General features: G+C 38.5%; 1 protein-coding gene across 4 annotated transcripts in view; it reads left to right on the top strand.

Annotated features, from left to right (window-relative positions):
• EPB41L5 (erythrocyte membrane protein band 4.1 like 5) overlaps positions 1-25,770 on the top strand; it is a 133,392-nt gene that overhangs the window by 53,736 nt on the left and 53,886 nt on the right. For 2 of the 4 annotated variants that reach the window (XM_069066911.1, XM_069066914.1), the window contains exons 6-15: positions 2,776-2,820; positions 3,200-3,252; positions 7,673-7,793; positions 7,881-7,968; positions 8,758-8,846; positions 11,156-11,225; positions 16,895-17,064; positions 18,789-18,895; positions 19,576-19,603; positions 22,241-22,276. In XM_069066911.1, the coding sequence (XP_068923012.1) occupies positions 2,776-2,820; positions 3,200-3,252; positions 7,673-7,793; positions 7,881-7,968; positions 8,758-8,846; positions 11,156-11,225; positions 16,895-17,064; positions 18,789-18,895; positions 19,576-19,603; positions 22,241-22,276 (807 nt within the window). The remainder of the gene's footprint in view (positions 1-2,775; positions 2,821-3,199; positions 3,253-7,672; positions 7,794-7,880; positions 7,969-8,757; positions 8,847-11,155; positions 11,226-16,894; positions 17,065-18,788; positions 18,896-19,575; positions 19,604-22,240; positions 22,277-25,770) is intronic. The other 2 variants (XM_069066912.1, XM_069066915.1) reach the window with 1 other exon arrangement.

Raw genomic sequence — 25,770 nt, 5'->3', positions numbered from 1 at the left:
AACCAAGCAATGACTCTCCTCTATTACACACCGAGGTTATGCTTAAGATCCTACAAGCTAGGTTTTAGCAATGTGTAAACCCAGAATTACCAGGAGAGCATGTTGGTTTTCAAAGAAATAGAGGAACCAGAGACCAGATTGCCAACATTTGCTGCATTATGGAGAAAGCAAGAGAGTTCCAGGAAAATATCTGCTTCTGCTTCATTAACTTTTCATATGATAATATGTGACAAGTCCTCAAAGAGATGGAAGTATTCTGTCATCATACTTGTCTCCTGAGGAACCTGTATGCAAGTCAAGAAGCAGCAGTTAGAACTGAATGTGGAACAACTGATTGATGGGAAGTATGACAAGGCCGTATGTTGTCACATTATTTGTTTAATTTATATGCTGAGTCCATCATGTGAAATGCCAGGTGAATCAAAAGCCAGAACTGAGGTTGCTAGGAGAGATAGACCAACAGTGTCAGATGTGCAGTTGATACCATTCTGGTGGCAGAAAGTGAAGAATTAAGAAGCCTCTGGAGAGTGAAAACCCAAGCGCTAGGGGCGGCCAGGTAGCACAGCAAGTAAGAGCACCAGCTCCAGTGTTGAGAAGACCTGGAGATCGAATCCCGTCAGACACTTAGCACCCACCCAGAAACACCTGGCCGTGTAACCTTGAGCAAGTTACTTAACCCCAATTGCTTAGGGGCGGCCAGGTGGCTCAGTGAGTAAGGGCACCGGCTCCAGTGTCCGAATGACCTGGATCAAATCCGGGCTCAGATACTCAGCACCACACCCAGAAATAACTGGCCGTGTAACCTTAAACAAGTTACTTAACCCCGATTGCTTAAAAAAAAAAGAAAAAGAAAACCCAAATGCTAGCTTGTAGACTTTGGCAACTGGTCCCATCACTTCTAGCAAATAGAGGGAGAAGAAATGGAAACCGTGTCAGATTTTCTATCCTTGGGCTCAAAGAACACTGCAGATGGTGACTGCAGCCATAAAATAGAACGTTGTTCCTTGGAAGGAAAGCTGTGGCAAATCTGGAAAGCATACTAAAAAACAGATCACCTTGCTGACATAGGTTCATATAGTCAAAGCAGTGGGTTTTTTGATAGCAGTGTATAGCTGTGAGAATTGGACTATAAGGAAAGCTGAATGCCACAGAATTGATGCTTTCTAATTGTGGTGCTGGAGAAGACTTTTGAGAGTCCTCTTGAAAGTGAGGAGATCAAATCAGTTAATACTTAAAAGAAATTAATTTACTCTATTCTGGAAGGTCAGATAGTGACGCTTTGGCCACATGATGAGAAGACAGGATTTATTGGAAAAGACCTCAATGTTGAAAAAGATTGAAGACAAAAGGAAAAGGGGATGACAGAGGATAAGAAAGATAGTGTCATGGAAACAAGGAACAAACTTGGACAGATTTCAAGAGACAGAGGATGTAAGGACCTGGTGTGCTTTGGTCTGTGGGATCATGAAGATTTAGACATGACTGAAGAACAACATAAGAAATGGTGAGGAAGGGGCGGGCAGGTGGCTCAGAGAGTAAGAGCACCGGCTCCAGTGTCAGGATGACTTGGAGATCGAATCCCGGGCTCAGACACTTAGCACCCACCCAGAAACACCTGGCCGTGTAACCTCGAGCAAGTTACTTAACCCCAATTGCTTTAAAAAAAAAATGGTGAGGAAAGTGGTTTCAGAAAAACCTGGAAAGATCTATATGAAGTGATGCAGAGTTCATGACTTTGGTAAATTCATCTTCTTCAGACCATATTGATTTGCGTCTTCTGACTTTTGATTTCTTTGCACAATACTATGGCTATATGATGGTATTCCCTGTTTTATAGTTTGGCCATGAAGTTGGGAGAATGCCTCTCAGGACTGGCATCTGATAAATTTTGAACCCTAGAATTTTAGCTAGCCTTTTATTGTGCAATGAAAGAAATGCTATTAAATTATAATTATTCATTTTTATTCATGGCATTTTGATTAGAGTGAAGTCATCGGGCCTCCTGATAGGAAACTTTACTGGATCACAGACATGTTTTGATAACCTGCTATGATACAGTGGGAAGGGTGTAATGTGCAGCTGATAACCTATGAATTTCAGTCACAAAGCCTGTATGTCTTTACATCTCCCATCATTTGCAAAATGAGATAAAAATAAAGATGCTTATGTAGCAAGTTGCAAATATAGATGTTTGATTATGGAATCAGTTTCTCAAATTAGAGGACTAGAATATATTGCTAATAACTTTTATTAAAATAATGTATTCCTACCTTGCTTCCTGAAAGAGGCAGAACAGAAAATAAATGTGTGTATTTCCTTGGAAGTTAAAGGGTATTGATTTTACTCTTGTTCTTAGCGGAGTGTGTACTTGATTTGGGGGTTTAATCATTGCACCCCCTTTGAGCAAGTTTTCCAAGTAACTTGGGGGCAGTATGGTACAATGGTATAAGGACTAGATTTGGAGTCCAAGGAACAGGGTTCAGATTCCATCTTTGTGGGACCTTGAGCAAGTCATTGAACTGCCTTAAACCTCAGTTTCCTGATTAGAAAAATGAGGGAGTTTGCCTCTAGATGTTTTCTAAGGTCTCTTCTAGCCCTGAGTTTCTGATTCTACTCTAATATATCTGAGTCTAGACTCAGGAAAAAGTTGAGACTTCTCTTTTTAAAATATGTATTCTCTGATAAGAATGTTTCTCTCCCACTAGGGGATAGGATTATTCCTTAGTAGAATAAATGCTGGGGCTAATACAAATTGTTGGACTTTTTTTTTTCTAGGTATTTATTTGTTCTTCAGTTAAAACAAGATATTCTCAGTGGAAAGTAAGTACTAGTTACTTGGGTTAAATGGTGTTTCTTTTATGTTTTTTGAAAATAATATTTACATAGAACAGATGTTATTAACTTTTGTGTTGTGGACCTGTTTGGCAGTCTTTTAAGCCTGTGGACCCCATTATGTTTTTAATTGCATAAAATATAAATTTGTAGGATCTTAAAAGGAAATCAATTTTGTTAATAATTATCAAAATTTTGGGGAGAAAAAAATCACAAGTTCAAGCCCTAGGTTAAGAACTTCTGATATAAAAATGCTTTTTTCATGATAAGATATCAATTGTTTGATTTTGCTACTTCACCTTCTCCAAAAGAAAACTATTAAAGACTTGCATTTAAAGAAGCTTACAAATCATTATTTTGATTTCAGATTGGAATGTCCTTTTGACACGGCAGTCCAGTTGGCAGCTTATACATTGCAAGGTGGGCTATTCTTCTTCATAAAGGCTGTATTATCTTAACCTTTTTGGTTGTGGTTTATGTCAAGAAATTTAGAGAGATAATAGCAAATAATCTGCAAAAAATTGTGTTCTAAAAATCGTGTTTCATTTCCAGCTCACTTATATGTTTAAGGATAGTAACTTTTCCTTCGCTTTCAACAACTTTTATCTGCTTCTATTGAGACCCTCTTTTTTTTTTTCTCCTCAAAAGTGAGGGACCAGGGGAGGAAGCAACAATGTAAGTGGGGAACATACTTGTTTTCTTATTATGGGATAGATTTGTCTCAATAGTCAGTCACCCCTTATCCATTGTTCCACTTTCCATGGTTTGAGTTGCCTGAGGTCAGCAGTGAATTCCAGGGGAATGAGGGAGTCAGGAAGGGGGCTGCCAGCCCATGGAGGGTTCAGGGACCTCTGGGGGCTGGAGGCAGACCTGTGGAACCCAAGTTCCAAGGTTGAAAGACATACCTATGGACGGGTAGGCAGAGTGGGATAGCAGTCTCCTTCATCTTGGCACAAAATTCTCAAGCGCCAAATCTGGGGGGGAAGGAGCATGGAGTGCTAAGCCACAGGGCAAGGGCAGGTGGGGAGAGAGAGAGCGCGCAAATATAGTACAGCAAAATTAACCTAAGTGTTAACAGTTAAAGCTAGAACTGTCTGTTTAGGGTTTGGTACTATCCATGGTTTTAGACATCCACTGGGAGTCTTGGAACATATTACCCTGCAGGTAAGGGGCCTACTGCTTATAGTTTATTTCAAGAAACAAAGGTTTTTGTTTTTGTTTTTGTTTTTTTTGCTTTTTGGAGGGCAATTGGAGTTAAGTGACTTGCCCAAAGTCACATGGCTAGTAAGTGTGTCAAGTGTTTGAGGCCGCATTTGAACTCGGCTCCTCTTGACTTTAGGGCCGGTGCTGTATTCACTGCTCCACCTAGCCACCCCTAGGAACAAAGTTTTAATAGCTCAAAACTAAGACTTTGGGGCCATGCTGTGTGTCTGTAATTCACAACTTATAATTAGTTTGTCTTCTAAATACAAGTGCTCTGGAACAGGAGTGTGTTTTGTAAGCTTACTATAATTCCAAACTAAATTTCCACCATCCTGATATTTAATATATATACACCACTGAAGTGAACTTGGCATAATTTCTCTGTATTTAAATTCTGATGAAGTAGCTATGTGAGTTTGTAAAAGTAACTTGCCAAATTAATCTAGTGAAATTGAACTTTAGGTTAAGCAGGTTTGATTGTTTTCTCTTTTAAAGCCCCAAATCATGAGGGAGAACAAGGTCCTTTCTTGTTCTTCTTAAGAATTGAATCTATTTCTCTACCAAAAGACCTTCTGATGCACCCTGTCCTGGCGTGAGAGTAATGCTCCTGATCACAGGACCAGAGACAGAGAGCCAAATGGGACCTGAGAGTTCATTTAGCCTGTCCTTTTCACTTTAGAGATGAGGAAACAGAAGAAGAAAGTAGTTACGTACTCAAGGTTCCTCAAGTGCTAAGTGGCAGAGCCATCTTACTCAATCTCCCATTCTTTCAGTAATGCCACAGTAATTTAAAAATATGGTATGAGAACAATTACTATTTTGATGTTTATTCTTCAGTTTATGTTTAAACTTCTTTTTTTAATTCTAAATTTACTTAATGTCTGGGAAAGAAGAAGGAGTGTTTGTTGACTATGGGATAGCTAGGTGGCTTTCTAGTGATAGGGATTAGCTTTTTAGGATTATTACCTAATCTCAGAGTTGTAAGTCTGTTTATCTCCTTGTTGGTAAAGGATCTAGATTTTTATAGACAGGACAGAAAGCATGAATGTGGAAATCATCAGTACTCCTTAAATATCTGACACTGAATGAATCCCTGTGTTACTTTCTCCCTGTTCTCCAAAAAGGAAAAGAAAAATTCCCTTACGTGCCAGTTAAGTTTCATGTTCTCCGAAGCTTAATTATTTGAGTATTGTTGTATCAAAATGGGCAGAGACTAAGTTGCTGTATGACTGTGGTGTGACCCTAACTTTTCAAAGTATTAGTTTGGGATTATTATCAAAAGCAACCCATCTCAGAAAGTTTCTCTTCTTTTAATTTAAGCTTTTCTGTGCTTCAATTTTTTCTATATGTAAAGGGGAAATATTTAAGTCTTGAGACAGAGTTATTTATAGAATTATTGTATTGAAAGACTTTTAAAAAGAATGAAGGCAGGTCTGTCTGAAGAAGTATTTTTGCATTAATTGTCATTCTTTAGACATTGTTATACTTTCTCTTAATTTCATGTAAATTTTTTTTCATGTAAATTTTCTATACCCATATAGATAACAGGCTCATTGATGGCAGGGTTTGTATCATCTTTTTTTTTTTTTTTGCATATGTTTGTGATTTTATTGTTGAGAATTTACTAGAAAATATCATAGTTGCAGACCAAAAATCTCCCTTCTATACCTTAGTATATGCCTTTCTGATCTTAAATTACTTTGGCTCTCCTATGATAGACACAGTCAACCACTACCCTATACTTTAAGCCTTTCCAGCTTGATATGACCATGACCTTCCAGGCTTATCTCTTCACCATGAGGAGGTATCAGAACAGGACTTTAGCACCATGTTTGATATAATAGACTCTTAGTAAATAATCTCTGATTTGTCAGGTTTACTGAAGAAATTAAGGACAAATGCTTTGACTAGCTCTTCTACAGAAAGGAGACCCAAGAACTAAACACAAGATAAAGGAAGCTGGGTGGGGCCAGAAACAGCAGTCATGAACATGAAAGAGTGGCAGTCTCCAGAGCCACCTGTTTCACAGATAAAACAGGGGAGGCACTGGAGCTTTTGGACTCCAGCCTCCAACAGGTTCACTCTCAATCTGCTCAGACAGGAAGGACAGGAAGACAGCTTTGAAGAGGTTAATAATCTTATTTTATTCTAATCTAGTCTTCTCTAAAGGGCTGCTGATAATGGGAGCACTCCCTAATCACTTTCTCCCAGGAGCCAGTGAGAATATAGTAGGAGCCACAACTCCTTTGGTATCCCCTAAGCCTCAGTGGGGGCCAGTGGAGGCAAACCCAGATTTCCCCCAAGCCTTGATGGAGGCTGATCAAGGCACATACAGCATTGCACTGTCATATTCCCCTGTGGGGTCCCTACTTGACTGACCAGTGCCCACTTGCTTTATAGGACAACAGACAAAGGAGGCATCTTGCCAACATTAAGCTCACAGGTTGTTTAGCATTATTGTCATTTGGAGTGAGCATAGTAAGAACCACATTATGTCACCCCCATATCTCACTGGGGCACCCCGGGTACAGATGTTTATAAGTTTGAGCCTGGGAAATATCTAACACCTGGAAACTAGAGATCACCATGGTAGTGGATCCTGAGAAACTAGACTCTATGAAGGATAACAAAATCCTCCTTACTTACACCGCCAAGCCAGATGGGGCTCGTTCACCGCTCTGGCTGCCAGGTGTTCTTTTTCTGGGCCAGGATGTTAGGGAGATTGGTGCTGTGCATGGAGTGGATCCTCAGTGTCACTTTTCCCTTTGGGAGCTTAGCAGTGCCTGTCTGATTAAGGACATGTCGGAGAGAGCTTTCTGGAGAGGGCCACGTAGCAGCGCTTCAGTGCACCCTGGCCTCAAGAGGCCAGCATGCTGCTCCCAATGTGGAAAGCAACTCCTGTGCTCACACTGGGCTGGTGATGTATCCTGAGAGGCACAGCTCCAGACCTCCTCCCTTCCCTGTCATTCCAGGAAGCCATCTCTGTATAATTCTATAAATGGGAAACTGATGTCCTACAAAGCTTACTGGCTTAATTGGGGTAATCAAACCTAAGTTACCTGACTCCGGGTCTAGAGATTTGTTGTCAAATCATCCTGCTTCTTTCCATGTAGTAGAGGTTGATACCTGTCAATTGACTTGAAGAATTGTATATTATTTCTTGTACTTGCTGTGTTTTATCAAAAAGAGTGCTTTTTTTTTTTTTTGGAGGGGGAAGGTAGGGCATTTTGGGGTTATGTGAATTGCCCGAGGTCATACGGCTAGGAAGTGGTAAGTGTCTGAGGCTGGATTTGAACTCAGGTCCTCCCGACTCCAGGACCAGTGCTGTGCTGTATTCACTGTGCCACCTAGCCACCCCCATGAGTGTTTTTTTAAGGGCTCATTTACTCCCGGGAGGCCCAGCGGTATTCAAATTAGACTTCTTTGTAGTATATGTTTACTTGAAATTAAAAGAAGTGCTTTGTATTAGTAAGTTTTATGATTTATCTTATCTGATAGGATTAGGATGGATATGTAGTTGCATGAGAATAAACTGAACATCATCAACTTCAGTAGTATTTTATGTTGATGAAGCTGACTTTCAAGATAAATTTAGCCTGAAGTAATCTCATCTGTACTGTGCCTTTTATGTTTGCAGCTGAACTTGGTGACTATGATCTTGCCGAACACGGCCCTGAGCTTGTGTCTGAATTCAGGTTTGTGCCCATTCAGACAGAAGAGATGGAGCTCGCTATTTTTGAGAAATGGAAAGAATACAGGTACTAGCACTAGCTTCACGTACCTAAATGGTTATTTAATGCTTATTTTGAGGCTTTTTGGTAATTACTTTTTTCCTTTAATTTCAGGGGTCAAACACCAGCACAGGCTGAGACCAACTATCTGAACAAAGCCAAATGGCTAGAAATGTATGGAGTGGATATGCATGTAGTAAAGGCAAGCGGGACCTGCAGATACTTTCTCTTCTTTTCATGTATATATTTTTTGACATGTGATGTTCAGTTCCGGAGTATTTTGAAATATTTAACAATGTAATGTATGACTCACATGAAATAATTACAGTGTATTATGTATGGGCCAGTTGATGCTCCTTTTTGTTGTCAAAAAACCATCCTAGATTAGGAGAGGACCATTCTCAGTTTGACTGTAATGTGATGAATTTAAGTCAGTCTCCTAACAAAAAGGTGTATCTGAAATCCAAATGCCATTTTGCAAATTGTAGATAAGTGAGATTAGACCATGGAAACCTCCAGGTGTCCCTGTAATTAATTATTCCATTTGTGAAAAGTGTCTTGAATGGATTAGTGAAAAAGCATCTATTAAGTCCTTCTTTTGGGCTTGCTTTTCATTTTTCAGTTCAGAAATTTAGACTGTTCTCAAAGGAAAAAAATAATTTCTGAAAACAAGATGCAGTGCTTTTAGTTTTGAAGGGACTTGACAAACTAGTGAACACATGAAAAGCAATATTATTTTCCTCCCATTTACCAGTGACAATTTCATTTTAAATTTTTCCTGATTTGCTCAGGGAAATAGAATATGGGAGGGGTTTGTGAAAAGCATGTTTGGATTGGTTGTTAAAGCACTTTCATTTGAGATGTAACTTTTGACTCTATTGATCAAAATAGTAGATAACTTTTTTAGAGAATATAGCTCTTTGAATATATATTTTATTAACCTACATACAATTAATATTGTATGAAAATATGTTTATCTTTTTAAAATTAGGCTCGGGATGGAAATGACTATAGTCTAGGACTCACTCCAACAGGAGTCCTTGTGTTTGAAGGAGAGACCAAAATTGGATTATTTTTTTGGTAAGCCTGCTTAAAACAGATTTAAAGATATTTTACCCTGCCTTTTTTTTTTTTTACCTGAATGCAATATGAACATTTCCTAGTGCTTATATATATATATATATATATATATATATATATATATAATGAAGCAGATCTTTTAGAATAAAATTTTAAGTTGTCTACCAAAAGAGACAAAACCATAATGAGTAAAGGCAAAATTCATGTGGCCAGTTAATATACTTTTATTATTAGACTCCAAATTCAGATATGAAAGATAATTACAGACATATAAAGATGTATAAAAAGTATGTTAGGACATATCAATTACCTTTGATTTTATCCCTTTACTGATACAGATCTCTACCCATTTATAATCTTAAAGATTTTCTCAAGGCTTAGTAGTTAAGTGATTTGCCATGGTTATACAGCTAATAGGTATTAAGAGGAGTTATTAAAGCAAAAGATTTTTTATTCTTGCAAACATTTTGTCTGCTAAGCTGTACTGTCTCCCTCTTAACTTTGACTCTTAACTTTTTCTTCTCCTTCCCTTCCTCAATGTGTGAATAAAATATCTCATAGCTAAAACAGAATAGAAGTCTTTCAGCAAACTTGGATACTCTTGGAGTACCCTAAATAATCAGTAGCCTATTTTTGCATGGTTTAGAAGTTAAGAATTGTTTTTCACGTTTTTAAATACAATAAAACTTTTTAAAATGTCAAAACTCTTCTTAGCCCATTGGCCATTAACAGCAGCAGACCAAGGAGCTACAGTTCACTGACCCCTGGTGGTATAAAGTAAATTTCATTTATTTTTTATTTTCTTTATCAAATTATTTGTATTCCCACAAACCAAAAAAGACCCAGTAGGTTGGATGAAGCTTTTGTTACATTATAAATGAAGAGTTAGTAGGGACCTCAAAAGGCATCTATTCCAACCCTCTCATTTTAGACGAAAGAATTGAGGTCCAGAGAGATTCAGTAGCATTTTCCCAGGGTTATAGAACTGGGATTTGAACTTGGATCCTGTAACTCCAAGTCAGGCACCCTTTTCATTCACTGTGTACCAGCTTTGAGACAAAAGAGGGTTAGATGCAAACTCCTTGAATAATTGGAATCACAGTATTTGAGAAGATTTTGCTTGTATAGTTTATAGTCTCTGCATCTGTGTTATTTTTTTCTTTATAGTATTTTTAGTACTTTTCTGCTTTCCTAGGAAGAAAATAATTTTACCCATGCATTGAGTATTCACTTTTAGTTCTTAGAATTTTATTCTTCTTTTGCTTAAATGTTTATGATGTCATAGTGGATAAAGATCTGGCCTTGCCTCTAGGAAGATCTGGTGGCTTAAATCTCACCTCTGTTTGTCACCCATACTCCTTACTGTGGGACCCTGGGCAAGTCACTTAACTTTTCAGTGTCAGACTTAGTCTTCAGAAAGCTCTCTTAGTAGCCTGAATCAGATTAAAATGCTATTGAAAAATGTTTAGCAAAATAAATAAAAACACAGTACAGCATAGATAATGTTAATTTGTGGTTTTCTAAGTCAGAATGTGGCCCGATGACGTATTTCCAACTTGAGTTTAATTAATACCACTACTCTAGGCAACTCTCTTAGACTCCCTATTCTTATTCATAACGTGTATGTTTCTATATTTATAGTTTACTTATAATAATGGCTATAACATCAGGTTTTACTGTTATAATTTACTATACCCTTAAGTAGTGTGCCAAGCAAATACAAAAGTGAAGACAGTCCTTGCCTTCAAGGAGTTTACGTTCTAATAGGGAGAGGTAGCCAGAAAAGGTTATTTTGACTTGGAAAGTTTCTGTACTCACTACATTTTAGGCTTGCTTCAACTACTTTTCACTTCACTCTGAAGCCATCTCCTTGCCACCTACCATGCAGCTCTCAGCCCTTGCTTTCTCATCTTGGATAGGGTAGGGCAGTCCACCCCCCCTAGAGTTACAGCTGCTATCCAAGTAACTTTGCAAAGCGAAGTGGGGACTGGTGAGGAGTTTACTGGACTTTAGCCTTCAGTCACATGTATTCACAGTTACTGTGAAATCTTTTAATACAAGATCGTCTCCAGCTCAGACTTCTTGTTTTTACAACTTTGGATAAAAATCAATTCTTTCCTTTTTTTCCTTTTAATTCAGAATTAAATATATGACAGTTTTGCTTAGAATAAGAGAGTTCTGAAGTTGGGATGGACTTTTGAGATCATGCAGTTCAGTTTAGGTTAGGAAATGAAGTTACCTGTACTTCTGTATTCCAAATGCCATTAAGTCTCTTGTAAGTATTTTTAACCTGCCTCTTATTCCCATAGGCCCAAGATTACCAGATTGGACTTCAAGAAGAACAAATTAACTTTGGTAGTTGTGGAAGATGATGAACAGGTAGGAATTTTATGAACTATCACGGGACTGGAAAATAATCTAGGCTAGTGGTTTCCAATTATACGTAGAACTTTTTTTAAACTTAGCTGTGCACAGTCCATAGTAACCGAACAAAGTTTCAAGGATGCTCTTTGGATGGTGTTTGCATTCAAACTGCATATTTTATTGGTGTTAAATAAAGATAGCAATTTTCGGTAAACACTTGGACATTGAGACCTTTTGTGGCAAGAAGGACCTGGACCCTCCTCTCTCCCCAAGGGCTCTCAGCAAATTGGTTTGGAACTACTGATCTAATCCTTTTCTTTTTTCTGGGCAAACTGTCTTAAAATACAGCTCCTCTATTTAAAAAAGAAGTCTAGTGGCTTCCCTTATTAATACACGTGAATGTCCTTTTGAGTTGTTTAAGGAACTACATTTCATGGGCCATAGATTTTGTGCACTGATGAACTTTAGAATCATCTAGTCCAGGAGTGGGGAACTGTAGCGCCAACAGTGACTATGAATATGCTGGAACAGTTCTGAATTGCAAAATATAATACACTCTCCATATAGAAGACAGAAGCAAAACATTTATTCTGATACCAGAAAGCCAGATCCCAACACCAGGAAACCAAATCCATCATAGCAACAAAGAAGTTAATACACCGTAACACAGCAGGGAGCCATACCATCCTTTAGCCTTCCCACAAACACTCACAAGCCTAACTGTCTGTCTCCTCTCTCCCTGTCTTCTCCATCTCTCTGTGCTAGCTGCTCTGACTCCCAGCTTCCTGTGGGTTGTGCTCTACCCTTCAACAAACTCCTCCCACCACAAACACCGAATGTGATTACATTCGGCCTATTAGGGGGCAGGGAAGAGCTTCAAATTCATATAACCATTACAGGAACCTGTTGTGGGCCTTATAGGGCCTCAAGTGTGTCCTTTTGACTGAATGCAAACTTCACAGAAAAAATCCCTTTAATAAAAGAGGATCCCATGAAAGGGCCACACTTGAGCACCTAGAGGGCCATATGTAGCCTTGAAGCCATAGGTTCCCTACCCCTGATCTAGTCCAAGCCCCTCATTTTATTGGCACAAAAATGGAGACCAGAAAGAGCCTGGATCCACAACTAGGCAGTCTTAGCAGAGCCAGAATTCAAACCTAAATGTTCTAACTCTGGATCCAGTGTTCTTTCCATTACCTACCAAATGCCTTCTATAGGGAAACAGCAGTAATTTATGCCTATTACATACTTACTCCAGAAGTTTCTATTAAACTCTACCTTGGCAAGTTTTCCATTTTTCATACAAATATTCTCCCTGTACTTCATCTCCATGGTAATCTGGAAGTATGTAATATATATTTGGTAACCATCATGCCCTTTTTAAAGTTTTTTTTTTTTAACAATTTCTCATTGTGGGGGCAGCAAGGTGGCACAGTGAATAGAGCGCTGGCCCTGGAGTCAGGAGGACCTGAGTTCAAATCTGGCCTCAGACACTTGCCGCGCTAGCTGTGTGACCTTGGGCAAGTCACTTAACCCCAATTGCCTTGCCTTCCCCCTCCAAAAAAAAGAAAAAGAATTTCTCATTGCAATGAAAATTATATGTAAGTTATTTGTATATGTTAGTGAGTGACAGCCAAGGCATCTCACCTCTTTAGTTTCTCCTTTCTGTCTTCTCTTGTGCATTATTATATTGGGACACTGCTACACAGTACTTTTGGTTGCTGTTCATCAGTTCTGTTATTCATCCCCAAGATACTCTGTGACGCTCTCTGTAGTGACTGTTCCCACCTTTTCTCTCCCCAGACCTCCTTCCCTCTCAGCAGAGGTGGAAACTTGTTATTTTACTGAGGAAATGAGACACATGTGCTGTGAGCTGACTTCCTCACTTAAATCATCTCCCGTCCGCTCCCTTACTCCAGTCCCTGATGAAGAATGGGCCTTTCTTGTGGAGGCTGACGCCTTCCTTTGTGTTCTGGACCCCATCCGCCACAAGCCTGTTTGCTCAGTTATCTTGTAGCCTTAGCTTGTACCAACTAATCTTTCTTTCAGGCTCTTGGTATTAAGTAATTTTTTCACTGCCATCTATAAACATCCATGTCTTAACCCATTTTTAAGAAACTTTTGCTTGGCTTTGCCAAAGCTGTTTTTCTAAGTTCTAACATTTTATCACCTCCCATTCATTACTCCCTCCTATTCTGGCTTTTGATGCTAACAATGGAAAACTGGTTTAAATTACCAGAGATCTCAGCCACTAAATCCAGTGACCTTTTCTCAGCCATCATTCCATTTGATGTCTTTGAAGCTTTTAATATTCCTTCGTCTGTGTCTCCTTCTGCCTCTCTGACTGTCCCTTTTCTGTACTTTTTATTCATCTTCTACTCACTCCTCCAAAGCTCAGTCCTGGGCTTTTTTCTGTATCCTCTTCTCAGTGATCTCATGGGTTCATTTACAACTATGCAAACAACCCCAAAATCTGGGTTAAGCTTTAATCTCTCAGTTTTGCCCTCTGCTGATAGCTGCCTCCTTGAAATCTTCATCTTGACGTCTCAGACATTTCTGATAAAATATCCAAAGCAAGAGCTCATATCTAATTGTCTAAACTCCCTTCTTCTCTGGGCTTCTCTCTTTTTGTTTGCGAGCAGCACCATTCTTCCAGTCACCTGCGTTTGCCTTCTCAACTATTCTTCTTCCTCACGCCTTATATCTCTTTAGGAATTGTTTCCTTTAATTCCCCCCCCCCTTTTTTTTTTTTGCTTTTTGGAGGGCAATTGGGGTTAAGTGACTTACCCAAGGTCACACGGCTATTTTTTGTGTTAAGTGTCTGAGGCCGGATCCGAACCCAGGTCCTCCTGACTCCAGGGCCGGTGCTCTATTCACTGTGCCACATAGCCGCCCCTGTTTGTTTTAATTCTGCCTTTCTCATATTGCTTGCAAGGATTGTTTCTTTTTTATTTTAGTATTTCTAGCATCTAGTAGGATAGACACATAACAGAAGCGTGTTCCTTGACAGCTTGATCCACATCTCCCCCTCCATGTAGACAGTTAACACCCCAGTTCAGACCCCCCTTCCTGCATTCTTGCTGCAGCTCCCCAGTTACACTCCTAGCTCCCAATCTTCCACTTTTCTCTGTCATGCTACATGCTAACGCCTCATTAGGTCACTCTCCTCCACTGGCATTTGAAGTTCTCCCCAGTCTGGTGCCATCCTTCCTTCCCCTCCGTTCCTCCCCACACCCCATTCCCTTTACACATTGTTTTAGCCAGAGTGACCTCCTGACTGCTCCCTGACCTCAGCATTTCACCGCTCCTCTCCATGCCTCTGCCAGACTGTTTTCCAAAGGCTTTGGAATCCTCTGCCTCTTCACTTTTATCTCTTAGAACCAACTGCTAGCTTCCTTTAAGATTTAGTTTATGTGGGCACTACTATTAGAAGCCTTTTCTGTTGTTACTGCTCTCTCCCTCTTCAGATTCTTTTATTTACTTCTTCCTATACAGATTTTGTCTCCCCAGTAACGCAGAGACTGATAGTTGTTTTTTTTTAAAGCAATCGGGGTTAAATAACTTGCTCAAGGTTACATGGCCAGTTATTTTTGTGCGGGTGCCAAGTATCTGAGGCTGGAACCGATCCCGGGTCTCCCGACTCTGGGGCCAGCGCTCTTACTCACTGCGCCACCTGGCCGCCCCTACTGATAGGTGTTTTTTATCCTTATATCCCCATCATTTCTGCAGGTGTCTTACATGTAGTATGTGCATAATAAATGTTTGAATTTAATTGAATAGTTAGTAAGAAGTTAATAAATATTTCACAAATTAAATTGAATTACTTCTTTGTTCTCTCCTTTCTAATGTTTTGGCCAGCCAGTGGCAAAGAAGCATGAATTAGTGTACTTCTTACAATGAAGGAAGGATTTGGAGGCAAGATACAAGAACCCAACTACTTGGGCTCTTGTAACAGCTTTTCTATCATCTCTGTGATTTTGGGCAAATCCTTTGGTCTTGCTAGACCCCCTTATCTATAAAATGAAATTATTGAAATATTCGATCTTTTAAGTCCTTTTTCAGGGGTGTAAAATTAACATACTGCCCCAGGGCTCCAAAGAAGATTTTTTTTGGGGGGGGGCCTCTAGTAACTGTGACTGAATTGTATTTAGGTGTGGTTTTAATCTTCACAGATGTTATTTATGCACACATGACATGGTCATGCAAGTAACCCAGCCATTCTGTGAAAATGATTATTCTGCCCCATTATTGTGTTATGGTTCTCAGTAAATCCTTCAGCCTCCTGGTACAAGCTTGGAGTAATCTTAATCTTTCCCTTGCTCTTCCTAATAAAGACATCGTCAAGATTAACACATGTCATCTGTGTGCTTTCTAATCACCTGTTCTTGGTAGGGAATATAACTTTTTGCTGTGATCACTATACAGCAACTAAAGACCCTTGAAGTTGTATATGAGTACAGAACACCTCAGTTCTATTCTAGTTAGGAGAGGGCAGTGGAAATTGTAAATTTTGTTTAAGGGTTAGGTAATTTTCTGTGCTTAGTAATTTTTTTTTCCTTTCTTGCAATTAAGAATATTTGAAATGTCCTCTGCATTTTGATTTAAGTTTTGGATTCTGGTCACTTGTCTTTGATATGTACTTAATTTTGGTGAATTTCTTTTTTTTTTTTTTTAATTTCTTGTGTGATGGCTCATGCACAGTAAGTTAAACACTCTTGGATCAATGCTAATGTAGTGAAAACAAAAGGAGAATTAATATAATGGTGATGCTTGCTAAATTATCTTTCTTTAAAAGTAAATATCCTAATAGGCCTTTATTTAATCTCTAGAAGGGTTATGATTTTAACAATATTGTCTCAGTATGGACTCATCGTCTAAGAGATAGCTTTATCTTACTAAGTAGATGTTATAGTCTTTTTCTCAAATGTTTGAACTGTGCACAGTTTATTTAATTTACAAGTAAAATCAAAGGCATATATCTCTAATTTTTGAAGGCTCTAGAGAATTTTATGGTGTGTTACTCATTGTAATGTGTTTTGTAAGAAAGACAACATTGTTTAGAAGAGGACCTAGTAATGAAATACTAGTAAATTATGCCAGTAACAATTTTAAGCCAGCTCTGGCCTGGAAATGTAGTCATCTGTAAGTTAAAAAATAGATAAATGGTATTTGCTCTGACTTAGGCTTTTTAAAACATTGTTAAAATTTACCCTTGGATATTTTCATTTTAACAACTTCTTTTCAAGAAAGTAGACAGACTAATACATCTTAATTTGAAAGGAGTAGAGTTGAATTAGATAATACTCTTTCCCATTTTTGTGATAGTCTCGCAGTGACTCTTCTTAGTCATTAGTGCCAAGGAGAATTTTTTGCTATATGGAAATTTGTGCAGTGCGGTCACCTAAGTGAAACAGGAGAGAATACCTTGTGAGATTGTAACCACAAACTGTATAGAAACCCAACCCACCCTTTGGACTCAGTTGGGAGATAACTAATAGCTGTTTATCTTAGTTTGTCAGTTGAGAATAAGCTGTATAGTTACATAAAAAAATCACGCGTGGTATCTCTGCGTCTGAGCTTGTCACTCCATGCTGCACGTGTTCTTGGCCTCATCTTTAGTCCTCCGTGCTGTGCGCGCGCTCTTGTCCCGATCTTTAGTCTTGCAAATGTGTTTTCTCTTTCAGGGCAAAGAGCAGGAGCACACGTTTGTCTTTAGACTGGAGCACCCCAGAGCATGCAAGCATCTGTGGAGATGTGCTGTGGAGCATCACGCCTTCTTCCGCCTCAGGGGGCCTGTTCAGAAGGGCTCGGCCCGGTCAGGATTTATTCGTTTAGGTTCGCGCTTCAGATACAGGTCAGTTTCCTCTTAAACTGGGGGCCTTTCGTTCAGTCATAGAGTGTTAGAGCTAGAAGGAGCCTTGGAGTCCCAGCTCCGATCCACTTCTTTTGTAGACAGGAGATGTGAGGCCCCGAAGGCTTCCTTGTCCCCTGAGCGGTGAAGAAAAGTGATTTCCACTTAGAGACTCAGAATTCATAGGGAAATAGTACAAAGCATTGGAAGGGATGGATGAAGATGATAAAATTTTAGGTTTTAGAATGTACTCTATTAAAGAATGGTGGGTGTTTTCCTACTTAATATTTAAAACAACAGCAGTGTGTGGACTGACATACAAAGCAGAGAATTTCTTCTCACTGGAAGTTTCAGAGCTTAGTCTCTTTACAGTTTGTAGCTTAGAAGTTGGGAGAAGAGAATGATTTCCTTAAATATTTCTGAGTAGGGGTAGGGACAGGGATGAGACCTGTGATTTCCTTTGTCAGAGTTGGGACTTTTACCTAACTCTTTTGGCTTTGTGGCCAGCTCTGTAATCCACCATGCCACGAGGACAATTAGCTGCAAAAGCCAACTCATTTTCTGCCTCACACTCATTCTCATTCAAAAGAGAAGAATTGAAAGTTCTTCAATCACTTAATAAGGGTGAGGCATTTTTGGACTTTAGATAGTCAAGTTTATTAAATCATCCTAAGATAAACATGGACTGGGAAGTGATAGTATATTTCTGCCCACCACTATAACCCTTATTCCATCCTCTAGGTTCCAAGAGAATGCCTAAAGAGTGAAGGCTTAGGGGCAGCTAGGTGGCATGGTAAATAGAGCACCAGCCCTGGAGTCAGGAGGACCTGAGTTCAAATTTGGCCTCAAGACACACTAGTTGTGTGACCTCGGGCAAGTCACTTAACCCCAATTGTGTTGCCTTCCTCCCTCAAAAAAAAAAAGTGAAGGCTTAAGATAATAATTGTAACTCATAGTTTATTATAGCAATTAAACACTGTCCAACTGTCTGTAGTCTTGGAGGCTTATCTCTTTTAGTAATAACCTCTTCATTTAGAGAAGTGATACCCTTACTCATGGTTTCCCCTGGTAACATCAGACTAGCTCATTTTCTAAGTTGTTCTATCAGCTCACCTATTAGCAACCAAGGGAATCAGTAAACATGTTGAAATACATGTATTTAATATTAAAAAACAGATAATGCATAAGTAGTACCCTGAGTCCAGTAGCAAGAGACACTTTCACAGCATGAATAGGAAAGTCCTTGTAGTCTGTATAGGGGTCTATGTGTGTGTGTGCACACGCAGCCTAGCTGGGTCACCCAGCACATCCTGTCCTAGGAATCCTTAAGTGCTTATTTGTGGCCTCTGGTGTTCCAGCCCCATTCATAGAGCATGGCTAAGTTTAGGAACACCCTGCTGTTTGCCCTTGAAATGTAGTAGCTACTGCCTATGTTTACCATACTCCTGGAACATTCTTTTCCTCCTCCTTTACGGTCCTTTTTTTCAAAGCCGAACTTGCACTGTATTGTCAGTAAGTACCTACACCATTCTGGGAAATTTAGCCTTTCTCCACTGGTACCTTGTCTACCACAAAATTTCAAAACCCTTAAAATGTGAAGTAAATGAAACCTAAGCTGGGGCTTTGAAAATGAACCGGCACTTGTATTTGTTTATCTAGTATGTATCAGGTTATTCTCAACTGGAGATTTATTGTTGTGTCTGAAAATTTGTTTAACTTTGTTGTAGTGGGAAAACTGAGTATCAGACCACAAAAACCAATAAAGCAAGAAGGTCAACATCCTTTGAAAGAAGACCCAGCAAACGGTATTCCCGACGAACTCAGCAGACAAGAGGTAGGGCATGGTGGTTTCCATAAGCACTGCCATTACTCACCATCATGTTTCTGTTAACTCCCATGTCTTGTATAATTTATTTTAGAAGTATTGATTACATGATCATTGGATCACGTTCAAGGAGGCTTATCCTGTATCTCCTTAACTAAAATAATTTTTCACTGTAATGAATTCAAGTCTGTAGCTTTCTTGTATATACCCTCGTGAGTTGGTGGAGAATGTGTTTGTGCTAGAGAGAGACTAAGTGGCCCATATCAATCACTGATATTTACATAGTCCTTTATTTTCACAACATGTAGTTTAGTTCTTATAATTAAGGTTGGTGGGGAAAATGGTATTGTCCCCATTTTGCAAAAGAGGAAATTGAGACTCAGGAATTGTAAACTTCTGGTCACAGAGATAGTCATAGTGTATCTGCAGCTGAGTCCATTTTATCTCTTTAAGTTGATTTTTTTTTCTTATTCTTGCCAGCCTGTCCTGCTTTTTTCATTAGTACTGTCAAAGACTGAAAATTTGATGTACTTGTCAAAGGAAAACCTGAGTTTGTGCCTAGTTCTTTAACAATAGTGCTAACTCTTTTTGTCTGCAATAATGTTTTCAAGTAAAACTTGTTTTGATGAGCATTTAAATACTGGTTGTGAGACTAACTGGAAGCAATCTTTTTCTCTGCTTATTCGCAGCAAATGCAATGAAACCTGAAGAATCCAGGTGAGCAATATTTTGCACAAAGCATTAATCTCAACTTTTGGAATTGGAATGTCTGCTTCTAGAACTAAGTAGCATAATAAGTATTGAGACATCAGGTATTTTGGCACTTGTATTATTTGGTCATCTAGGTGTCAGTTAGCAGGTGTTTACTAGGTGCTTGTGATGTGCCAGACTCTGTGCTAAGAACAATGTTATTAAATTTATTTTCCAGGTAAGAAAATTTAAAATCATTCTCCTAGATAAATTTTTATAGCATTTAGGTGGTTGTTACCTTTTGATATATCTGATCAGTGTGTTTTTTTCCTCATTTCCATTTGGAACACATCCGACAGCCTTGGTGCAAACGGTCTAAAGGGGAGCAAAAAAAGCCTTTCTGGGTGTTTTGGTGGGTTTTATGCATATGTGTGCACGTGGTCAGCCATTCTGTGGTCCAGCACATATTCTAGACAGTAGATTAGATAAGATAAAAGAGAATACGTTCATAATCATTATGCAGCCTGACTTAAGTTAAAAAAAAATGAACATGGGGCAGCCAGGTGGCGCAGTGAGTAGAGTGCAGGCCCCAGAATCAGGGGATCTCGCTTCCCGCTTCCGGCCTCAGATACTTAACAACCACACAAAAAATAACTGGCCTGTAACCTTGGGCAAGTTACTTACCTCAATTGCTTTAAAAAAAAAATGAATAAACTTCTGGTAGTGGAAAATGCCCGCACAGTCCTTAAGTACCTACTGTGTGCCAGGCACTGTGCTAAAGCATTGGGAGTACAAAGAATGTTAAAAACAGTCTCTCATCTGAAGGAGTTCACAGTCAAATGGTGGAAGCAATATGCCAATTGTGTGCAAGCAAGATCTATCTAAAATAAACTGTAGAAAACAGAGGGAAAGCAGTAGAATCCATTGAATCAGGAACGACTTCCCATAAAAGATGAGATTTTAGGTAGAATTTTAATGACCCTGGAGGTCCTAAAGGGGGGACAAAGCATTCCAGGCACAAGGAAAGACTGGAAAAGCCCAGGGTTTGAGGTGTCAAGGCTTAGGGAAAGATTGAATGGCGATGGATTGTCATCAGAGAAATAGATTTCAGAGTTCATGAATATGGAAGTGTACCTGTGAGTAGGGTGACTCTGCTCATGGAAAATCAGTAAATTGAGGAACTGAAGTTAGGACATTTGAGGGAGTATGTACCGTGTTTCCCCGATAATAAGACACTGTCTTATTAAATTTTTTGGACAGAAAAACACCAGAGGGCTTATTTTAATGAACATTGACAGCAATTTTAATAAACTGGTAAATGTGAACAAAAAAATGTACCAGCAAGCAAATCACTGGGGAAGAACAGGATGATGCGCTCACTGCTGAAGCTCTGATTGGATGCAGCTTGGTGCGCGGCGTGCGTTTCGGGGCGGGGGGGGACGGTGCATACAGAGGGTACCGTAATGTAGCGCAGGGGATCACCTTCACTACAGTAGCAATCTCAATAGGGCTTATTTTCGGGGGAGGGCTTATTTTAGAGGAATCTTACACAGTAAGGGGAGGGCTTATTTTCGGGATAGGTCTTATTATCAGGGAAACACGGTATGGATAGGTTGAAGTCTCTAGTACGAGGGCAGGAATTGAGGAGAGAAAAACTGTTAACCAGACCCTGAACTCGTTGAGGAAAGAAGGGAAGTATCCTGGTGGTCAGGAAGCCATAGCTACCAGAATGGTAACTGTAATTTCCAAGAGGGATCTGACAGCCATATATTACTCTGCAGATTTAGGAGAATTCTGTGAAGGCGGCTTGAAGCAGATACTTCACATTTGCTAATACTGATAGGAATGCTTTCTGTTAAGAGGGCAGATCCTAGTCACTTCGTTGTTAGTGAAGTTTAGAAACTCACACCTGTCTCTTTGCAATGTTCCATTTGCATCTGCATATACATTTCATATTGCAACTAAAGCCCCAGTAATAAAATATCGTCCTCCTTTAAAACAAACCCAAAGCAACCAATTCTGGAGTAAAAGCTGAGTGGTGCTCTATAGCTGGTATTTAGATCCTTTAATTTTTAAATAGTACTTTTCTACTTTAAATAGTGTATAATACTTTATATTTATTATCTCATTTGATCCTCACAAGTATTTTGTGAGTTAGGTGTTCCTGTTATCCTCATTTTACAGTTGAGGAAACTGAGGCTGAAAGAGGTTAAGTAATTTAACCAAGGTCTCACAGGTGGCTACTAAGATTTTTAGTGCAGGACTTATCCTGCGCTATCTACTACAGTGCATATATACCATATCTACAGATGCTGTGTGTGTGTGTGTGTGTATGTGTGTGTGCGTGTGTGCGCACGGGAGCATTAAAATAAACGAAATTACTAATTTGTCAGAGGTACATATTGTCTTAAACTGTATTCATACATACATATGCATGAATATGTTTGTGTGTGTATCTCTGTGTTTATGCACAATCTTTTTAGTATCACATTTGGGTCCAAAATATATGCTGCCTCCCTCCCTAAACATTGATTTAACCCTTGTAAAAACAAAGAATAAAAGCAAAAAAGGGAGAGAAAAGATAATCAGTAAAATATCAACCAAGTCTAATAGTATATTCATTGTTTCACATCCATAGTCCCCTACCTCATCTTTTTTTTTCAGGGACAGGCTTGATCATCATAATTACACAGCATTCAGGTTTTGTATTCTTTTCATTTATAAGTCATCTCATTTTTTGTTCTCCTGGTTCTGTTTGCTTCATTCTGCTTCAATTTGCCAAAGGCTTCCCTTGATTCTCTTTAATTCTTTGTATTTTTCATTTGTTGTAATATAGTGGTCCATCACGTTTATATACCACAAAATGGTCAGCCATTCTGTGGTCCATCAGCATCTATTTTGTTTACAGTTCTTTGCTACCATAACAAAATGCTGCTGTCCAATGCCGTATAGTGCAATTTTATGTTGTTGTATTTTTCAAATACTTTTTTTCCTAATATTCAAATCTAGTTGCTTTTCAAGTTTGTCAAAAAGTGAATTACTTACTTGTTACCCTGATTGACTTATTTTATATATAATATATACAAAATGCTTCAAAAGTTTTTATTTGCCTGAAAATGCTGAAGAACTACATATTTTGTAAACATAGGTATGGAGATAAATAGGTATGGAGATATTAGGTTCCTGGTTTTTTCCTGCCTGTTTATATTGAACTAAGCTTGATGATTGGACTCACACACCCTTACTAAATAGAGTGGTTTCCGTGAAAATTAGAGCAGATACTATAGTTATTCCATGTACTATATGAATATTCCTCCTATCAGAGAGGGGAATGTGTTTTTGGAAGCCATGGAATTGTGGTTTAGGGTTGGGGTTTTGGTTCTTCATTCAGATACTCACATGACTAGTTACATGCAGTTATAATATGTATGCACATTTTTGCTCCATTGAACCATGGCACACAGAAGATTGTTCAGAGCTACAAAAGTTTGACCTAAAAAACTTCCTGACCTTGTATTGTGCAGATTGAATCAATCCTCTTCTTGAAAATTATAGTTTAAAAAATGGCTACTGCACCTTTAACAGTTGTCATGCCCTTGCTTCTAACAATTCTCTTGTGATTCTTTTCTAATTAAACTATCATGCTAATATAACTTACATTTTAGCACCTGAAAATGTTTTGCTCAAATTTAAAAGGGAACCAGGCTTGATGGTATAAAAATGAACACAGAGAGGAGATGTGGGTAAGATTATGTATGAAATTGGCAAGGTGTATTGAAAAAAAAATTGGTTTCAGAATAGAGTAAGAAGAAAATAGTGCTATTCATTCTTCTGAAAATGTTTTAGTATTTTTATAAGTAAATAATATCTTAACTTTATTATGAAAATAGTTTTTACCTTAAGGAGCCCCTGAAAGACTCTTAGGGACCCACAGGGGTTCATAACTGTATCACACTCTGAGAACCATTCTAAAATAGTTGCTAATAATAACCTTCTTTCTTTCTTTTTTTGCTTTTTGGAGGGGGGAAGACAGGGCATTTGGGGTTAAATGACTTGCCCAAGGACACATGGCTAGTAGGTGTTAAGTGTCTGAGGTCAGATTTGAACTCAGGTCCTCCCGACTCCAGGGCTGGTGCTTTATTCACTGTACCACCTAACTGCCCCAATAACCTTATTTCTTCATTTTAAAATTCTTCTTTTTGATTTTTGGTATCAGTAATTTGGTTTTCCTCTTTTAATCATATCTGTTGATGGTTTGTCTTTTTTTTCTTTTAAAGTAGTTTCTAGTATTATTTCTCAAATAGTGAGGATTTGGTTTTATTAATATTTTTCTTGATTTTCACAGTTTCTATTTGGTTTTTAGCTGGAGTTTTAAGTTTATTTGTTTTCTAGTATTTTTAGTTGTCTTCCCAATTTATTGATATGTTTTTTCTATTTTTTATTAAAAATAAAAAAAGAAAACAGTGCTTCCATTTAACGTATAAGAGACTTTGGACCCCCGTGGTAAACAAAAAATGTTTTCATTTTTAGCAGAATTTCTCTTTATAGAGTAAATCAGGTAAAATTAGATAGTGAGCATTGTTCCTTTTGAATATTAAGGGAGTAGGGATAAGAGTGCTTTGCAGAATTCTAAGATTTTCTTAATCTCTTCATTTGGCCTTTTTTTCCCTCTCTTTTGCCATGCTTTCTTATTTCCTTGTTGTTTTGGCCAGGGTGCCAGATTGCTTTCTAAAACATCACCTTACTCTACCCTAAATGGGAAAAGGCCAAGGAGAGAAATTTAAAAAGTTATTCCTGCAGATTCTAGATAAATTGGATTTGTATCCTGTAGTATCATAGGATCATAAGTCTAGAATTAGAAGGGACCCAGAGGTGATTTGGTCTAACCTAACATCATTTTTTAAAAGGCCTTGCTTCTCCTTTAAACCCAGTGTTATTTTCCACTATGAGATACTGCCTCAATATTCTTAGAAGAAAATAAACATGACTTTATAAGGAGAAGCCACTAATATACTTAAATGGCAGTTTATTGTTTTAAAGAGTGGAATGTAAAGTCCTTGAAAGGCAGTAGCTGTTCACAACTTTGTAGTGCCTCCCTTGGAGATTGTAATTGCCAACCCATAGATTCTACTCCAACCTCTTATTTTAACTCTCATGTGTCTCTTTCTGTTTCAAACATATTTCTTGTAAACAACATTTTGTTGTATTTGGAATTTTAATCCATTTTGCTTTCCTTTTCCATTTGATGGGTGAATTCATCCCATTCACATTCATAGTTATGATTTTGGTGTATATTCCATCTGTGCTATTTTCTTATTCTCTTTTTTACCTTGTCTCCTGCTCAAGAGTTTTTTTTACTTCTGAGCAGTCTCCCTTAATTTACTCTCCCTTTTATTCCCCACTCCCTTTCCCTTCACCCCTTTCCCTGTTGGGTAAGATGAATTTCTCTATTTAATTGTTGGGTTTATTCTTCCTTCTTTGAAACAGTTCACATGAGAGTAAGGTTAAAGTATTCCTTTCTCCCCATCATGGCACCTTCCATTGTATAAGCGCTTTCCTATAAACTCAATTTTATAAGCTAATTTTTCCCATTATTCCTCTCTTCTCTTCTCTCCTAGTGCATTTCTTTTCCCAACCCTTCCATTCTTCTTTTGAAATCATTCAAACATTATAGAATTACACCCAGGCTCTCTATATGATTAGATTCTTTATTAGAGGCCTAGTGATAAAAGTTCTAAGGGGTTACATATATCCTCGCTCTCTATAGGAATGTAAGCAGTTTAAGCTTGTTTAGACCTTTATGATTTCTCCCTTGTGTTTTCCTTCTCTTGAGCCTTGTGTTTGAATGTCAGATTGTTAAGCTCTGACTTTACATCAGGATTGCTTGAAAGTCTTCTGTCATTAAATTTCCATTTTTTTCCTTTATAAGATTATACTAGGTTTCATGTTACTCTTTTTTAAAAAAGTATTTTATCTTTTTCCCCCAGTTACATGTCAAGAAAATTTTTAGCATTCATTTTTTTTTTTAAGCAATTGGGGTTAAGTAACTTGCTCAAGGTTACATGGCCAGGTGTTCCCGGGTGGGTGCTAAGTGTCTGAGCCCGGATTAGATCCCCCGGAAATCCCGACTCTGGGGCTGGTGCTCTTACTCACTGAGCCACCTGGCCGCCCCTTTAGCATTCATTTTTGCAGGA

Source organism: Petaurus breviceps, unplaced genomic scaffold (assembly GCF_028583685.1).
Source record: "Petaurus breviceps papuanus isolate PSGF00001 unplaced genomic scaffold, PetGlider_PUasm1.0 90731, whole genome shotgun sequence".
NCBI classification, from domain to species: Eukaryota; Metazoa; Chordata; class Mammalia; order Diprotodontia; family Petauridae; genus Petaurus; species Petaurus breviceps.
This window is presented reverse-complemented; position numbering and strand designations above follow the sequence as displayed.